General features: G+C 43.6%; 1 protein-coding gene across 1 annotated transcript; it reads right to left on the bottom strand.

The window, feature by feature from the left end:
• Positions 1-5,294: 5,294 nt before the first annotated feature.
• Positions 5,295-12,221, bottom strand: mat2a (methionine adenosyltransferase 2A). The gene is made up of 9 exons (XM_033014003.1): positions 11,998-12,221; positions 10,132-10,209; positions 9,653-9,775; positions 9,461-9,573; positions 9,231-9,374; positions 8,516-8,734; positions 7,077-7,259; positions 5,850-5,983; positions 5,295-5,716 (listed from the first exon to the last, which is right to left on the bottom strand). The coding sequence occupies exons 1-9, from the start codon at positions 12,086-12,088 to the stop codon at positions 5,614-5,616; spliced, it is 1,188 nt and encodes a 395-aa protein (XP_032869894.1). The 5' UTR covers positions 12,089-12,221; the 3' UTR covers positions 5,295-5,613.
• Positions 12,222-17,235: the final 5,014 nt, after the last annotated feature.

The raw sequence follows: 17,235 nt of genomic DNA on the forward strand, positions 1-17,235 counted from the left end.
GCCATTTTCTTTGCTTAATTTGATGAAGTTGCAACCTACAGACCTTTATATCTCATACGCGGCTGTATGCAGGGGCCGCGGAACATTTTTGAAAGCTGAGCGCCACCCTCCCCTCCCCTCCCATCACTGCCCCATATCTCGACTGAACCGCGCTGTGATTGCCCGTTGAGTTGAGCGGAGGGAGGGGTTTGTGGTTTTGCTGCTCTCACTGTGCGCTTGTACTGAGATTCTGGATGACCGAGGTCCTCAGAAGAAGAGAAAAATACGCCTAATTTCGCGTATCCGACAGGTAATTTCGGGTTAAGTCGCGCCAAAAAAAAGTTGAGGGGCTGTAGCCCCCCGGTTCCGCGGCCCACGGACAATGTGATATGAGGCGATGCGGTGGCGTATCGGTAGAGTTGCTGCCTTGCTGTCTGTACGGAGTTTGCACGTTCTCCCCGTGACCTGCGTGGGTTTTCTCCGAGATCTTCGATTTCTTCCAACACTCCAAAGACGTGCAGGTTTGTAGATTAATTGGCTTGGTATACTTGTAACAATTGTCTCGCGTGTGTGTGTAGGATAGTGTTAATGGTCGGTGTGGACTCAGTGGGCCGAAGGGCCTGTTTTCGCGCTGTATCTCTAAACTAAACTATTTCTGAACGCAAGTCAGAATGTAACATGCTACCACTTATCCTCGCACGAGGGCCAATAGCCTGTTAACCAGGTCCTAAATAATATATCTATTATTATTGATGTAAGCACAGCTGCCTGTTTGCAAGGAAAATGTGAGAAAATGAATGTAGACTTTCAAAGCCAATGCATTTCGTTTCTATTCCCATCTCATTTAAAATCATGAACTTAACCCCTGTGATTTGGGAAGTTTAGGTTTTACAGTAGTTCTTTTTTACACGTACAGATAATGGACCATGGAACCCACATTCTGAAATAGCTGGAGTTCTGTTTAATCAACCTCGGGCAGGAATGAATCTAATTAGGCCGAAGGTTTAGTTTTGAAAATAGGTGCTCAAAGAATTGGGAGAGCTAGATGAAAATGGAGCAGGAAATAGCCCAACTCTTACCAGGACTAGACTGAGAGTGTGCTTAATATAGGTTTACTTTGCATTCACCATTGTAGGTGCCATAATTTGTGAAAAGAGTTGATGTTTCAAGTCAATGACCAATAATCAAAACCAGTTCAGGTTGGATTCATGGTAGGGTTCTGAGGAGATAGTATAAATTGTCTGGAATGTTGTATTTCTACTTGTTCTTATTCTGTCCGCATCACAAGGTGTGAGTTAATTTTAAGAATAAGGGGGAAATCTTTTAGAACTGAGGTGAGAAAAACATATTTTACACAGAGTGGTGAATCTCTGGAATTCTCTGCCACAGAAGGTGGTTGAGGCCAGTTCATTGGCTCTATTTAAGAGGGAGTTAGATGTGGCTAAAGGGATCAGGGGGCATGGAGAGAAGGCAGGTACAGGATACTGAGTTGTATGATCAGCCATGATCATATTGAATGGTGGTGCAGGCTCGAAGGGCCGAATGGCCTACTCCTGCACCTATTTTCTATGTTTCTAATCCACATCACCAATCAACAAGAGATCAGATAGGGGTAGCATTATCTATAGATTGGAGGATGCACAGTAGACATCCTGGTTTCATAATAGGGGAAGTAGCCAAGGATGGATTCTAATGCAGACGTGAATTTTAAAACACAAGAAAACAATGTATGTACTGCAGGTTGGGATGCTGCATGTTAAACTCAAGCTCAATGAAGGTGATTGACGGAAGGCCAAGAGAGTATTAGAATGGTGAAGGTGAGAACATTCACAAACATTACCAAGGCTAGAACTTAATATCCCTGCTGGGAGTCCCAAGCTGCTATTGGGTATGAAGGGCTAAGGTTTAGACCCAGTGATGAAGGGGATTGGGGAATATTGGCAAGACAATAAGTTGGGTGCAACTTGCAGGGTAGTCAGCAGGGGGTGGTAGAGGTTGTGGATTTGGGAGTTGCTGTCAGAACAGCCTAGCCAAGTTAAAAGTGTATTCTGTGGATGGAATAAATGTGTTGATGGACAGTATCTTGGAATTGTTCTCATGATTTCAAGATCCCTCAATGTTCAAAACTGGTAAGACACATGGAGAATATTCCTTTACAATCCATGTGATCTTCAGATGGTGAGAAAGAGTTTGGAGTGGGGTCAGTCACTTGCTACTCGAGTGTCTTTACAAGTCTGGTGAATACAACTTATGTGGCTGATCCTGCATTGATCTGGTCTAGTGGTGCCTTTGAGGTCCAAGGGAGATAAATGTAGAAACAAGGAACTGCAGATGCTGGTTTACCAAGGAAAAACAAATGTTGGAATAGGCATCCTGACACAAAACATCACCTATGTTCTCCAGGACCTGCTGCCTGATCTGCTGAGTTACTCTAGCACTCTGTTGAATGTCACCTAAACATGTTCTACAGGGTTGCTGCCTGATCCGGTTACTCCAGCAATCTTTGCTATGCTGACTGCCTTGCTCATGTTGGAGAATGTTGCCAGCCCATCCCTTTACATCACCCTAGGCATAGCTTGCAAATAATTCAGTTGAAGCTGGTTTTGGAACACAAGCCTTGAGCATTAGTTGTTGGTGTCTTGTAATTTACTGTAATCTATGTACGGCCACTAGCTGTATTGGTGTAAACATCAGTGTTGAGAATTATCTTAAATTTGGAACTTGGTGAAAATGGACACAATGCAACCATTTGCATTCTTATTGCCACCATCATTGATGATGGAAATGCCCTAGAACTTTTTTTTGTTATATTATCCATCACTGAAAACACTTCACAGTCCTTGGAACTCATTCTATAGAAATCTTCCCTGCAGTGTCAACATTTTGTACATTTCAATTAAATGTTATTCCAAATTCCAGTGAAGAGGAGTTAATGGCATTTCTCTTCATGGGACTGAAACTTCATTGCACTCCATCCATGGCAAGTATATCCTTGCTTGGATAAGACCAAAACTGTGCATTATGCCGGCTGCAGTCTCATCAAAGTTGAGCATTACAGTAAGATAGTCACTCTTGCAGTGAAAACTAAGGTATAATTTGCTGCCATTACTAATGGTCCTATGTGCAATGCTTGTATTCAGTGACTGTTCAAGGTTGCTCTGCCCTTTGGTACTTCCAAACACCACCATGTCACTAGATGATTTGGTACCAACGTGAATAACCTCATGTTTGACACATTCAATGCCAGCTGTGGCTGCTTGAATCATTACATGTGCATCTACAAAGCAAATCTGCTGTAGTAATTTGTTTAAGAAATACCATGTTAGAGCAGCTTAATTATCCATGTGTACAATTGTAAGTTTCCACTTAAATTATAGGATGGATTTTATTGTCTCAGAATATTGAAGCAGAGTTAAGTACATCTATATTATGGGAGCAGATGGGATAATCCAATGTGGTGCAGCAGAGGCAAGATATTGCAGAACCTAGACCAGAATTGAGGTAGAACCAATAATGATATGCCGTTGGGTATATAGTAATGTATGACAGTGGTCTGGGTGGAAGTGACTAGAGAAGCCAGGTTTAGAGGGGTTATTTAATAGCTAAATAAATCTCAACCTATAATGCACGTCTAAGCTGATTCAGCATTGTAAATCTGTCAAATCGCTGGACTTGACATGGGAGAGGGGCTGTAACAAGTCCTGTACGGGACTGATGGGTGGGCAGTGCCTGCAGCCAACAACAGGCGCTTCCCCTTCACCATCTCACCCATATCTGATCTCCAAGGACAGACATTTAAAAATATCACCAAGGAAACTCCATCTTGACTTTGGTTGGAGATGCAAACATCACCTCTCGCTCGCTCCAAGCCTAAAAGATAATTTGCTTTAATAGAAAATGAAATTGTTCTACAAAGCAAGTAAGCCATTGTATGAAGGAAATGCAAACTTGTGTTTACTGATAATTTAGTTGAAATATAAACTTGAAATGGAAAGCAGCTAGGAATGAATTGAGGTTTTGTTGAAGGCTTATTCTGACAATTCAGCTAGACCAAGATATCACACTAACAGTGCCCAAAGGCTGTGAACAAGGTCCATATAAAGCCCCGCTACAGTTAGCATCAGTTGCTAGGGAAATTGTGGGCAAACATACGCAATGTTTAATCAACGAAGCATTAAGCCACCAGTTCCTACTTCAGGAACACACACACACACCAGTACAGAAGATGCAAGGCCTGGACTTTGCCCCCCAACTGATCCAGGATCAACTAACAGCACCAGTGTTAAACTTACCCTCAGTTCCAAGTAGAACTTTGCAGCTGTTGTAATAAGGAAGATGCAGACACACAAACGAGAAGTTTATATGGAGAACCTAGCACTTTATTGAGATCTTAGAATTTGGACTTCTGACAGCAGACATACGTAATAACTGCTAAGTTACAAAAAGGCACTTGCCGATCACAGCAGTGGCAGAGAGCATGTAAACAGGCCAGCTTCTCTGTACAACACTGGCCAAGAGGCACTCACCAACTGCTGGACACGCCTGCCCCTGTGTTTAACACCAGCCAGACCCCTTGTAGGTCAACCCAAGAGCTTTCTGTAGGACACCTTGGGCCTACCCGGGATACTGTGACTGAAGGAATTGCAATATATTTATCTTTTAAAAAATACGACGTTTCTAAGCTGCCTACTGAGACAATGGCTTCTCTGTAATACACCAAGTCTCAGAATAAATAGGAACACAATATTATTCAAGTATGAAGGTTAGATTCCTGGAGCCATCGTTTTACTGGCTTCTCTGTATCGACACCAGTTTCATTAACAATGGCTGAATGGCTTCATTTGTCAGAAACCCAGGAGCTCATTGTGCAGTTATGGATATTTCCTTAAAGATAAAAAAAAATACCAAAGTGTGCAACTTGCAGGCCTTGGAAGCAGCCCTTGACCTGTTAATCAAGGCCACAAGAGCCCGTTCAAAAAATAAGTTTAAAAAACGAGGTTTGGCTAGTGCAGAAACAACGATGCATAGCTTGTTGTTAATTCCTTTGAAAACCCTTTTGCTGTTTAAAAATCATTACGTACGTCCTCAAACAAAGAAAATAGGGGATGGTAGTGAGAATTTTAAACTCCGCATTGCTAATCCAAAAATAGGACTGCATGAGAGTCAGGACATTGAAATTACACTGAAGGGCCAGGGCTACACAATAAGCACCATCACTGGAAGTGCCCCAATGTTTGGGTCAAGCACTGACAATAGTTTAGAACCAAGCAAGACTACAAGTTTTGATTAAGGAGTGGTGTGTAAAGCAGGTCTTGCAGACTCGGGTTACAGTTGTACTGGGAACACGGAGTGTCTGGTCACCCAAACCCCAAAATTGATCCTCTTGTTTATGGTCCTTTTCAACCCTCACCCTGAACAAAAAAAACTACACATTAGCAAGGCAGTGGCTATCACAAGAGGGCTCGGGACAATCTCTGTGTGATAGGGGATGGGAGCAGAGGGAAGAACCGATATTTTTCCACTAGCAAATGGAGTTATGGGAGGACAGGTTATACAGAAGGGGGTCTTTCTCCTCAAGATGCTGCAGCTTCTCTGTATTATACACCAACAGATCTGGGGAGAAAGACTTCACACTCAGCACTTAAGTTTTTTAGGCACTTCCCAGGGGAAGCTATCCCTACCGAAGTGGCCATAGGCTGCTGTCTTCTGGTAAATTGGCTTCTTCAAGTCCAGATCCCTGGAAAACACATTCAAATGTGTTAAGTCTTCCAATCATCCAATTCTTCACTCTTTCCCCCCCCCCCCCCCCCCACATCTCAAACTCACCACACTGTTACCACCCTACCCGTCTACTACCGACCAATGTTTACCTGACAATAACACCAGGACGCAGATCAAAGTTTTTCTTCACAATGCTCAAAAGATCCTTCTCGCTCATTTCAGATGTCCCATAGGAGAAAATTGAGATGGACAAAGGGTGTGCAACTCCAATAGCATAGGATACCTAAACAAACAAGACAAAACATCCCATTAATGTCCAACATCACAATTACCGGTTTCTTCCAAATAGCGATAAGCAAATGATACAACATGGCACAAGAATTTAGCCTTTTCAGCCATTATGAGCCTTCTGAGTCAGTGGATGATGCAGCTTATTTCCCAGCACACGCACCATGGATTAAACAAATCCTTTCAGGCATGCATGTGCTATATTTGAAGAACAGATGGATGTAGGATCCTCAAACTGTCCAATAGTTTTGCCGTTGTATGGCTGCAGACTGATCATTTACTTATTAATTTCTCACCTCACTCACATTACCCCTTAAAAAGCACATTCTCGCTTCTTCCCATTAGTTGTAATCATACAGCATAGAAACAGGCCCTTTGGCCCAACTTGCAATGGCAACCAAGATGTCCGCCTGAACCACATTTGGCCCATATCCATCCAAACCTTTCTTATCCATGAACCTGTCCAAAGATAGTCAGCAGGCCAGGCAGTTTGTAAGTTGCCCAAGCAAAATACGAGGTTGCCTCACTCTGGCAATGGAGGAGCCCCAGGGCAGAAAGGAGGGCATGGGAATTATGAAGGGGTGCAGAAATAGTTGGCAACCGGAGATCCCGTAGGTGTCCCTCTCCAAATCTATTTTAAACATAGTAAAAATACATGCCTATACCACTTCCTCTTTATAGCCACCATTGGTGTGTTAAAACGTTGTACCTCAGGGTCCTTACTAACCTTTTCGCTCTCACCTTAAATCTATTCCCTCTACTTTTCAATTCTCCTATCAGGGAAACCTCATCAACACCCCTCGGTTATATACCTCAAGTCACCCTTCAATCTCCTGCACTCTACAGAAAATGCCCCAGACTATCTGTTCCAAGGAGAATGATGCAAAATACTACAAGTGTTGCTCATCTCACAATGTGCCTATTTCTTCTCATCACACCAAGTGGATGTGATGAGCAGGGTTTTGTTGTTCAGTAATCCCCATTTTTTGTCCAACTGCAGCTTAGATCAGAGCCCACGGTGTCACTCCTGACACGCAGCAATTCCATGTGGTTTACTTTAATGCTCTATGCATTCATCAGTGACTCACCTGCACAAGCACACGTCGGCACAGACCAGCTTTTACCAGAGACTTGGCAACCCATCGAGCAGCATAGGCAGCAGAACGATCCACCTTTGTGTAGTCCTTGCCAGAGAAAGCACCACCCCCGTGTGCACCCCATCCACCATAGGTGTCAACAATGATCTTGCGCCCAGTCAGGCCTGCATCTCCCTGTTTTGAAAGGCGTTTTGTTTTGAAGTTTTAATTAACATCAAAAAAAGTGAACAGTTGTTAGTATTGTCACTAGAATTCGAGCTAGTGGAACATGGTTCTACTTTCCTTAAGTGAATGAATTTTAGTAAAGTACTGGCAGGTGCTCAGTACACAAGATGAATTAGGACTAACTCAAAACTGAAGCACATTGCAAGTCAGTCATAAATCACCTTCTGGTTCAGAGAACTAAAGTACCATCCAGTTCCATGTACTGCGCTTCAAAAAAAGACAGGAAGGCATCTGTTTAGGGGGAAAAGGAGGCGCAGAAGATATAGAAAAACATGTCACCGGGATGTGGAACAGTTACATGGATAGTGTGGCTGGGATTGATCTTTCCAAAAATCAATGGGCATGGTTAGTAGATAAAAATAAACTATTCAATTGGAAGAAGCTCTAGATCCAATAGGACAAAGATCTAATGAAATTGGGAAAACAAATGGCAGAAGGATAAACATAATTTTAAGTCAGAAGTTCCCTGCCAGAGGTAGTCGTGATTTGCACTATTCAAAAAGGGGACTGGATAATTAAGAGGAATGCATATATAGGATACCAGGTCTATCAAGAGAGCAAGTGTGGATCCGACAGGCTCAATGTCGCCTATTAGTCCCCATTTCCCTGCTATCAGTATACCTAGTGACAAAACTCCCACAGCTCTGGAAATACAAGTAGCCATTGTAAAAGAAAGCAAACTTCCACTAATTTTAAATACTGCAAAATATGTCAGCATTCATATTAAATCAAGATATCCCTTTCAATAAATGAACAAGGAACTTCACATCACTCAGAAAACAAACAGCCCCAAGCAAGCAGCAAATCTCTATCCCAGGAAGTTCAAGCAATCTAGGCCATGTGGAGGCAACCCAGGCAGGGTGCCCTGTGCTTAAAGGAGACAGAACAGAATCGTTCTGCTCCTGGTTTCTATCCAGCAACCCTTCTCACAGGCAAGCACTGGGTGAAGAGAGTTTATCGGTAACGCTCTGTGATCCTACCAGTGACAAATAACCTGGCTTAAAAGAAATAGCAGTGCCAAAATGAATAGACATGTGGCAAAAAGCAGTAGAAAACAAAAAAATCTTGCCGCATGTTTGCAGAGACAGAAGCAGCAACGGCCAAATGCATGCAGAAAACCATGCTTCATGGGGCACAAGCTAATCTAAGATGCCACTTCGGCTGCTTCAGAAGCCTTGAAACAAAGAACAACTGCTCCAGCCAACCTGTGGTCCACCAATAACAAAACGTCCACTGGGCTGCAGGTGGTAAACGGTCTCTTCATCCAAGTACTTGCTGGGCACAACCGCCTTGACCACTTTGTCCTTCAGAGCATCCCTCATCTCATCCAGCGGAACCTCCTCGTCATGCTGCACCGACACCACAACTGTGTGCACGCGGATGGGAATGACAGCACCGTGGTCCTGCAGGTACTGCACAGTAACCTGCAAAGCAGATGAGGACAAGTTTGATAGGTCAGACATCAGAATTTCTCTGGTATGGACTGACACACAGGTTTAAAAGCAACTGGACATAGGGGGATTGGCTGGGAGCACGAGCAGCTGATGGGAAGAGCCAGGTGACACTGTTAACAAGTTGGCAAAACCTTGAGGAGATCAGGGTGTGACAAGGAAGTAATAAGAATGCAGAGAACTGCAGATGATGGACATAGATAGGCAATGTTTCAGATTAGGACTGAAGGATGGCCTTCTGAAGAGGGACCTATCCATGTCTTCCAGAGATGCTGCCTGACCAGCCGAGTTACTCCAACACATGCAGACATAAGGAACTGCAGGTGCTGGTTTAAAAATAAGACAAAGTGCTCATTACAGCAACTGAGGGGTGTGACAATAACCTGATTAACTTTATCACACTTCACATGAGCAACCAAATATACCTCATTGTTATAAATCCCCAAAAGTCACACCAATCTTATCTCACCTGTGTCTTGCTGTCTGGCCGGAGCCAGGGCAGAGTGCCATTACGGCGCAGCTCTGCCATTTTAGCATTCAGTTTGTGAGCAAGAACAATGGTCAGGGGCATACACTCCTCAGTCTCATCTGTGGCGTAACCAAACATAAGGCCCTGGGTAAAGAAAAGCAATTGAGAAGTCAGTTTAAGAACAGAAATGGTAAACAAATAGTTTGCAAACATTGACAAATTGGTCTTACTTGATCACCAGCACCAATATCCTCTTCATTCCTGTCCAAATGAACACCTTGTGCAATATCTGGAGACTGTTGCTCCAAAGCAACCAGAACGTTGCAGGTCTTGTAGTCAAAGCCTGTAACACAAGTTCATCGTCACTACATAGTTAACACACACCAACCAAAGCAGTCAGGCATACCCATATAGTGACGTACCTTTTGATGAATCATTGTACCCGATATGTTTAATAGTATCTCGTACGACTTTCTGGTAGTCGACAGCAGCCCTAGAGGTAATCTCACCGCACAGCAGAATCATACCAGTTTTTGCAACAGTCTCTGCAAAAGAAGAGGCCTGTTATAATTCACAAGAAGTGCAAAGATAAATAATGGGATTGTTATTTTCTCTACACTACAAATATTCCCAAATTAAGAAAATATTGGAGGAAGAATATTTTGAACGGTATTAGGAAATATGGGTTGTTTAAAAACACGAGTGCTGCATGATACCTTAAAAACACAAAACTGAATACAAAACAGACTTTAAAGATTTATATGACGATAATTGGGCATGTCATTTCAAACCTTTCAATGTACATTTCAAACTGTCTCAATGTAGTTTAAAAATAAAACAATTGTGACTGTACGTAATTCGTTAACATAATCAGCTTCTCATTTCTGACATCAAATCTTACCACATGCAACTTTGGCATCCGGGTCTTGTTTGAGATGGGCATCCAATACAGCATCACTAATCTGATCACAGATTTTATCTGCAAACACAGTTATCATCAGTTAACACAACAAAACCCACCATCGTTGATTCTCCCTTGTATCTGCCTGTACCCAGTCTCCATCAGACTATTTCACTTCCAAAGTTTTGGGGTTCAGCAAAATGGAATACATTGAAAGAATGCCTCTCAGATACTTTCAGAACCTCCACTCTATATATAAAGATCATGAATCTTAAATCATGTCCAAGATTATCATTTGGCACACTTAGACTTCCAACATTTAGAGGTGACAAGCAAACCAGGTTGAAACAAACATGGTTTGCCGAGACAGGGTAGTGGCAAAGTTAGACTGCTGATGCTGAAATCCAGAAACAATCCGTTGGACGAACCCAGCAGTGAAGGGATTATTGACGCTTAGGTCAAAACCTTGCATCAGGATTACGTTAAATTGGCTAGGGCCAGATTGTAAGATATTGAGGAGGCAAAGGGATTTATGTAACCATACTCTTAAGTTAACTACCATTTTTTTAATCCAACAATACCTATTCGCCAATTATCTGCACAATAAATAATGAAAATATATCAAACTACACCACTGTGTTCTACGAGAATGTTGCTGGAACTTAATGAACCAAAGTTCAGCGAGAGGTTGGGCCGGTAGACATTGAACCCTTCAGTGATGTTGTCTGTCCCATTACTCCAGCCTTTTGTGTCAATCTTTGGTTTAAACCAGCACCTGCAATTCCTTCCTACACTTTTATTCCTTGGAGCCCAGGAGGCCGAGGTGATCTTCAGAGGTGAAGACAACCATGAGAGAAACAGCAGATCGTAGCAGACTTTTTACAAGGGTAGAGGAATCAAGAATCAACGTCAGATGGGAAAGATTTAATAGAGGCAACACAGAGGTGGTGGGTGTGTGGAAAGAGCTGCCAGAGGAGGCAGGTAACATAACAGCAATTTAATAGGGGCTCAAGCTTTTAGAAACATAGAAAATAGGCGCAGGAGTAGGCCATTCGGCCCTTCGAGCCTGCACCGCCATTCAATATGATCATGGCTGATCATCCAACTCAGTATCCCGTACCTGCCTTCTCTCCATACCCCCTGATCCCTTTAGCCACAAGGGCCACATCTAACTCCCTCTTAAATATAGCCAATGAACTGGCCTCAACTACCTTCTGTGGCAGAGTTCGAGACTCACCACTCTGTGTGATTTAATCCCTTCTCTACATAGATGCTGCTTGTCCCACTGAGTGACTCCAGAATTTTGTGTCTATCTTTAGCATTTAAAAGACATTTTGCAGGTAGTGAATGGGAAAGGTCCAAAGGTGGGCCGGGGGCCAGCATGGGCGCGTTGGGCTGAACGGCCTCGCCGGACAACATGCTCCACGTGGTGCCCGCGTCTCCCCTTGGCCACTGGGCGGCGCCGCTCCCCGGAGCAGCAGCGGGACGATGCGGCACAAGGTGGCGGGAGGGAGGGAGGGAGGGGGAGCATGGCCGGGCCGGGCCGGCGGTCAGTGAGGGTGGGGGTGGGTGGGCAACGAGCCGGCGGCCAGAGGGAGGGGAGGGGGCGGGACGGCCATTGCCCGCCCGCCAGCGCACCAGGGGCCCCGCGCTGCCGCTAATGACGACGACCAGCTCGACGTTTCCCGCCCGCCCGCGGCTCTCGTCCCTCCCTCCCTCCCGGTGGAGGCGGGAAACCGACCCTCCTTGTGCCCCCCCCCCTCCCGCGGCGGCTCCGCTCCCTCCTCCCCCCCCCCCACCCGGCCCCGGGAACATTCCAGAACGGCGCGTGGCCCGCGGGTCGAGGCTCGAGCTACTATCACCCACCTGGGTGACCTTCACCGACCGACTCGGAGGTGAAGAGGAACGTCCTCTCGTCCAGCAGGTTCTGGTGCAGGCCGTTGATCTGTCCGTTCATGGTGTGTGTGTGTGTGTGGGGAGCGGCGGCTGGTGTTTGTTGTTGTTGTCGGTGCCGGGGTGGGTGGGTGACTGAGCCGCGACCGCTCACTGTCTGCAGCTGCTGCGCCTTGAGTAATGGCAGCCGCTGCCACCGCCGCCTTTATAGCGGCGCCCCCCGCACGTGGTCCCGCCAACCCCGCTAGCCCCGCCCCCCATGGGCGCCACCACACCCCGGCAGAGATGGGGGGGTGGGCGCCGCGGGAGACTGCACTCTATTCTCCCTCGAACATGCGGCGATTGTTGTATTGAACAGGACGCGCGGCACATCGACACAACTTGCCATCCTGGAGGTATGTGCGGCGGAGTTAAAATGCAATTCATTGTGTAATTCATTGCTTGTAAAGAGTTGCACCCCTCCCCCCTCTGTCCGCGCTGTGGGCGGGGCCAGGCGGCGGCTCCTGTCAATCAGTGCTGGAGAATGCCGCAGTGAGGCGCAGGCGCACTGTTTCCATGTTGCAATACTTTGCAGACCATGGCTTCTTCCCGCGGTCTAATACACGCACACACATACACACGTGCACTCACCTGGCGTGGACATTATTAAAATAGTGATCTTGAGATTAAATGCACTCTAAATGCATGCTACCAAACCTCAAAGATCTGTTGGATAAAATAAATCAAATACTCGTTTCCCCCATAAATCAAATACTCGTTTCTCCCCGCACCCCATAATGTAATTAGGAACGACGGAGTTCATTAAAAATCACGATTTAAAAAAAAAAATAGCGTGTAAAAAATGTCACTGCTATTGTCCACTAATTTCAGCCGATTCACTTGGAAAAGTCACAATTGCTCATCTATTTATGTCCGTTTATGCACAACAATGAATGTACAATAGGACCCATTCACTTAGATCTATATATATTAAATAACTGGGGCTCTTGACGAATTTCAGATTAAATGCAGCGATTTATATTTGTTTCTAAAAGTATTCTTTTACAACTTCTTTATAGAGAGAATACACCCAGAAAATGTAAAACCTATGTAACTGACATCAAATTTATTTCCTTGTTTCTTCAAATTTCTTCCACACTATTCTCATGTCTTTCCTTGGTGGTAGTTTTGTTCCTATTCACAATTTAAATAGGGGTGACAGGCACACAGGACAGTAATCAACCACGAGCATGATGTAAAAAACACAGTAAAACTGCAGGTACCGACACCCAACAATTAACACAGAAATTGCTGGAAAAGTTCAGGTCAAGCAACAACTACAGAAACTTGAAAGATATTCTCTTTGTTCTTCCCTCTTAGTTTACTTTCACATGAAACATTTGGATGTCTCGCTTTCCTTGTTCTGATGAAAAGCTATTCACCTGCAGCATTAATGGTTTGACTCCACAGTGGGTCGCATCATGAATGGTGACCAGGCGAAGTACAGAAAGTAGATAGAGACCTGAGTAACATGGTGTCAAGTCAACAGTCTTTTCATCAAAGCAAAACATAGGAACTAGACAACAATTTCAGGATGACGTAGCCCCCCCCCCCCCTCCCCCCCCACCCCCGTCAACATCATTGGCGCTGAAGTGGAGAGGTTCAAATTCCTGTGTTGTGCATTTGTTGTGTGCTATTCAGTCAAAGACTATAATGTGTGGTTACAATCAAGCCATCTGTACTGTACAGATACAGGATAAAGGGTACAACATTTAGTGCAAGATAAAGTCATATAAAGGATAGTTGAAAGTCTTCAGTGAGGTATTTGGGAGGTCAGGACCGCACTCTAGTTGGTGAGAGGACTGTTCAATTGGCTGGTAACAGCTAGGAATTCTTCCAGGATGTATCTCAGCTTCGTATGACAGCTGCTCTGTCCAAAACAACAAGAAAAGGCAGAGAAGGACACAGAGTGCTGGAATAACTGAGCGGGCAAGGCAGCATCCCTGGAGAACATGGATAAGTGATGCATTGGTCATCTATCCATGTTCTCTAGGGATGCAGCCTGACCTGTTGAGTTACCCATGCACTTTGTGTCCTTTTGTGTATTAACCAGCATCTGCACTTCTTTGTTTTTACAATGAACACTGTCCGACACATCACACAAACCTGCCTCCAATCAATTCCATCTACAGTTCGCACTGCATCGAGAAAGCAGCCAATCTCTCTTCTCCCGTTGTATAGTAATACGACAGCTTGATACCACCAGGTACAAGAATGGGACCATCACTGTTATTAGACTGTTATTAGACTCTTGAAAGATTCTCTTATGAGCTAAGGATGTAAACCCAATCTCCTATTCTGCACCGTTATGACCATTGCACATGTTTTTTATTTGTAATACTACATTATGCACAAAAGGACACAAAATGCTGGAGTAGCTCAGCATCTCTGAAGAACATCGATAGGTGATGTTATGGGCTGAGACCCTCCTTTAGACTCGTACACTATATATGTTTCTACACTACATTATGCACGCTGTTATATTCTTCTTAGACTACCTGATGTACGTACAATATTATCTGTCTGAATTGTATGCAAAACAAAGTTGATCACTGTATCTCGGGGCATGTGACAATACTATACCAATATCAGATGCTGCTAGGCTTGCCAAGTAATAATAATAATAATAATAATAAATACTTTATTGATCCCCTCAGGGAAATTCAGATGTCCAGAAGCCCCCAACCAACAAACCCACAGATTCAAAACGAACGCAGACAGAAAATACATAGAATACAATGTGGACACTACCTGAGAGCAATAAATACTTAAAAAGACCAATAATTAACAATTAAAAATTAAAAATTGCAAAATGCATCCCCCTACAGCCTAGCGGTCCGAATTATAAAATCTAATGGCTGCAGAGGTGAAGGATCTCCTGAACCGCTCCGTTCTACAGGGCAGGGAGAGGAGCCGGTTGTTGTTCCGAGTTCTCTTTTGACTCTCCAGAATTACATGGAGGGGATGCCCGGGGTTTTTCAGGATGGCCTGCACCTTGTGCCTCATACGCCTCTCAAGCACACCCATCCCAGAGTCTACTCTCCCCTCCAGCACTGAGCTAGCTCGGTTAACCAGTTTGACCAGCTTCTTCTTGTTTTTTGTACTAATGCTGTTGCCCCAGCAGACAACAGCGTATTTCCAACATTTTGTATTTATCTGTAGATTTGATTTGCATTAACTCTGTTTTTCGCTCAGTCTACATTTCTTGTCCAGCATTTTCTGTTCTATACTCATTAGCCACCACAATCAGCCATAATTCCCATGAATAATTTGCATTTTCCTAGAATGTCAAAACAACAAAATGTCCCAACTTGTTTTTGTAGTTTTCTAAAGTAAAAGAGGAAAAGTTTGCTTTAAGTTTGCTGACCTCCCGAGATACTTGATGTGGATTCAGTGCGTTTCAGCAATCTTACACTTAAACATCTAGAGGAATTTGGTGATTTTCTTCCTATGTCATAGTGATGCTGCACTTTGCAATGTCAACTAAATGACAATTGGTTATTTTTATGGTAAATACTGCAACCTGATGGCTCGCTAACTAAACAATGAAAATTGGCCAAAATGTGTAGGAAGGAACTTCAAATGCTGGTTTAATTTGAAGATTAACACAAATGCTGAAGTAACTCAATGGGACAGGCAGCATCTCTGGAGAGAAGGAATGGTTGACATTTCAGGTTGAGACTCTCCTTCAGACGTGAAGTGTTATAGTCTTTCCTCTGTCGTGTCAATTCAAGTCTATTGGCATATTGTGTGGGGGGAAGAAAAGATGAGAGACAGGACAAAGCGTGGCAGGTAATAGGTGGACATAGGTGAGGGGGGATGACATATTTATAGACAAAACAACCGGCCAAGGCTAGCCTAGCTTGGCAGTAGAGTACATGGGACTAATTAATAATACAATATTTTTACAGGTTTGTTATTTCCAAGTGGTATCCAAATATTTATATCTGCAAAGTTAATGCAGTTGGGCTCTAAAGCTAGACAATAACTGGCAGTCTAGAATTAACATGTTGAACATTGGTAGGTTAAATGACCCTACTGCGCGGGCAAATGGTACAATCTAGGGTGGGAAGTTAGTGGAAATTTAGAAAATATGAATATAAACGGTGCTTGATAATTGGTGCAAGCTTGGTGGGCCTCTTTCTGTGCTGTATGACAGACTCAAAAAATACTTCTTCGGCAGTAAAACCTAGAGGCATCTGGAAGTTATAAAAAAGTGTTATATAAATCCTTGGTGACCAAAACTATATGCATTACCTAATTTGACACGAATAATTTGGGGAAAAGAAATCAATATTACTTACCACCACCGAGTGTGACTGAGGAGTGAATGAATAATGCGATGTAAAGCGCCTTGAGTATTAGAAAGGCGCTATATAAATCCCATCCATTATTATTATTATTATTATTAATATTTCCATATTTTGGTTCAATGCAACTTATTCCCAAATTTTTATCCTCTGGGTTTGTATTTTTTGTATATTTGTGTGTACAAATTCTTTCAAATTTTGCCAAATTATCTAGTTTTCAACATGGTTCTATTTGCTTGTACATAAAATCCAATTCATCTGTACAAAGTATGCTAAACTGTTACCAGAGTTAACCAAATTTGTATTAAGTATTGTAAGTGAAATTAAAACAAAATCCATTTTGCGACCCTCACCCCATAGGCACGAAGCAACCCAGTGGTGACCAGGGCTCTCGCCTCATGAGACGCTTGCCAGAACCGGTAGTAGCAATGGGAACGACACCAAGTAGCATGGGCGAGACATTGACACATGGGACCAGCAACATCATCACCTGCAAGGAGCTTCCTTCTCCAATTGTAGCCATACAGCCCACAGTTTACATCTCAAACAAGGTTTGTCAAGAATTTAGCGCAGTTCACATATTACATAGATGAACAGAAGATTAATTATAAATTAAAAATCCCTTTGAGATTTGCTGTTTATTTTACACACACACAGTTCCAATTCCATTGCTGTGAACCAACAAAGACAATGGGAGCGACCAACATCCAAAGCATCCAATAAACTATTGAAAGTGTGAAGCATTTAGCCTTCTGTTACAAAGCATCAGCCATGATCCTATTGAATGGTGGTGCTGGTTCAAAGGGCCGAATGGCCTACTCCTGCACCTGTTTATATATATATATATCAGTCATAATTTCCA

Source organism: Amblyraja radiata, chromosome 39, assembly GCF_010909765.2.
Source record: "Amblyraja radiata isolate CabotCenter1 chromosome 39, sAmbRad1.1.pri, whole genome shotgun sequence".
NCBI classification, from domain to species: Eukaryota; Metazoa; Chordata; class Chondrichthyes; order Rajiformes; family Rajidae; genus Amblyraja; species Amblyraja radiata.

Excerpts from the sequence above, each read along its gene's own strand:
- mat2a (XM_033014003.1), bottom strand. The coding sequence starts at position 12,088 with ATGAACGGACAGATCAACGGCCTGCACCAGAACCTGCTGGACGAGAGG. Across the intron at positions 9,574-9,652 it reads GTACAATGATTCATCAAAAG|GCTTTGACTACAAGACCTGC; the intron begins GTACGTCACTAT and ends CTTGTGTTACAG. Across the intron at positions 5,984-7,076 it reads GCCGACGTGTGCTTGTGCAG|GTATCCTATGCTATTGGAGT; the intron begins GTGAGTCACTGA and ends TTGTTTGTTTAG.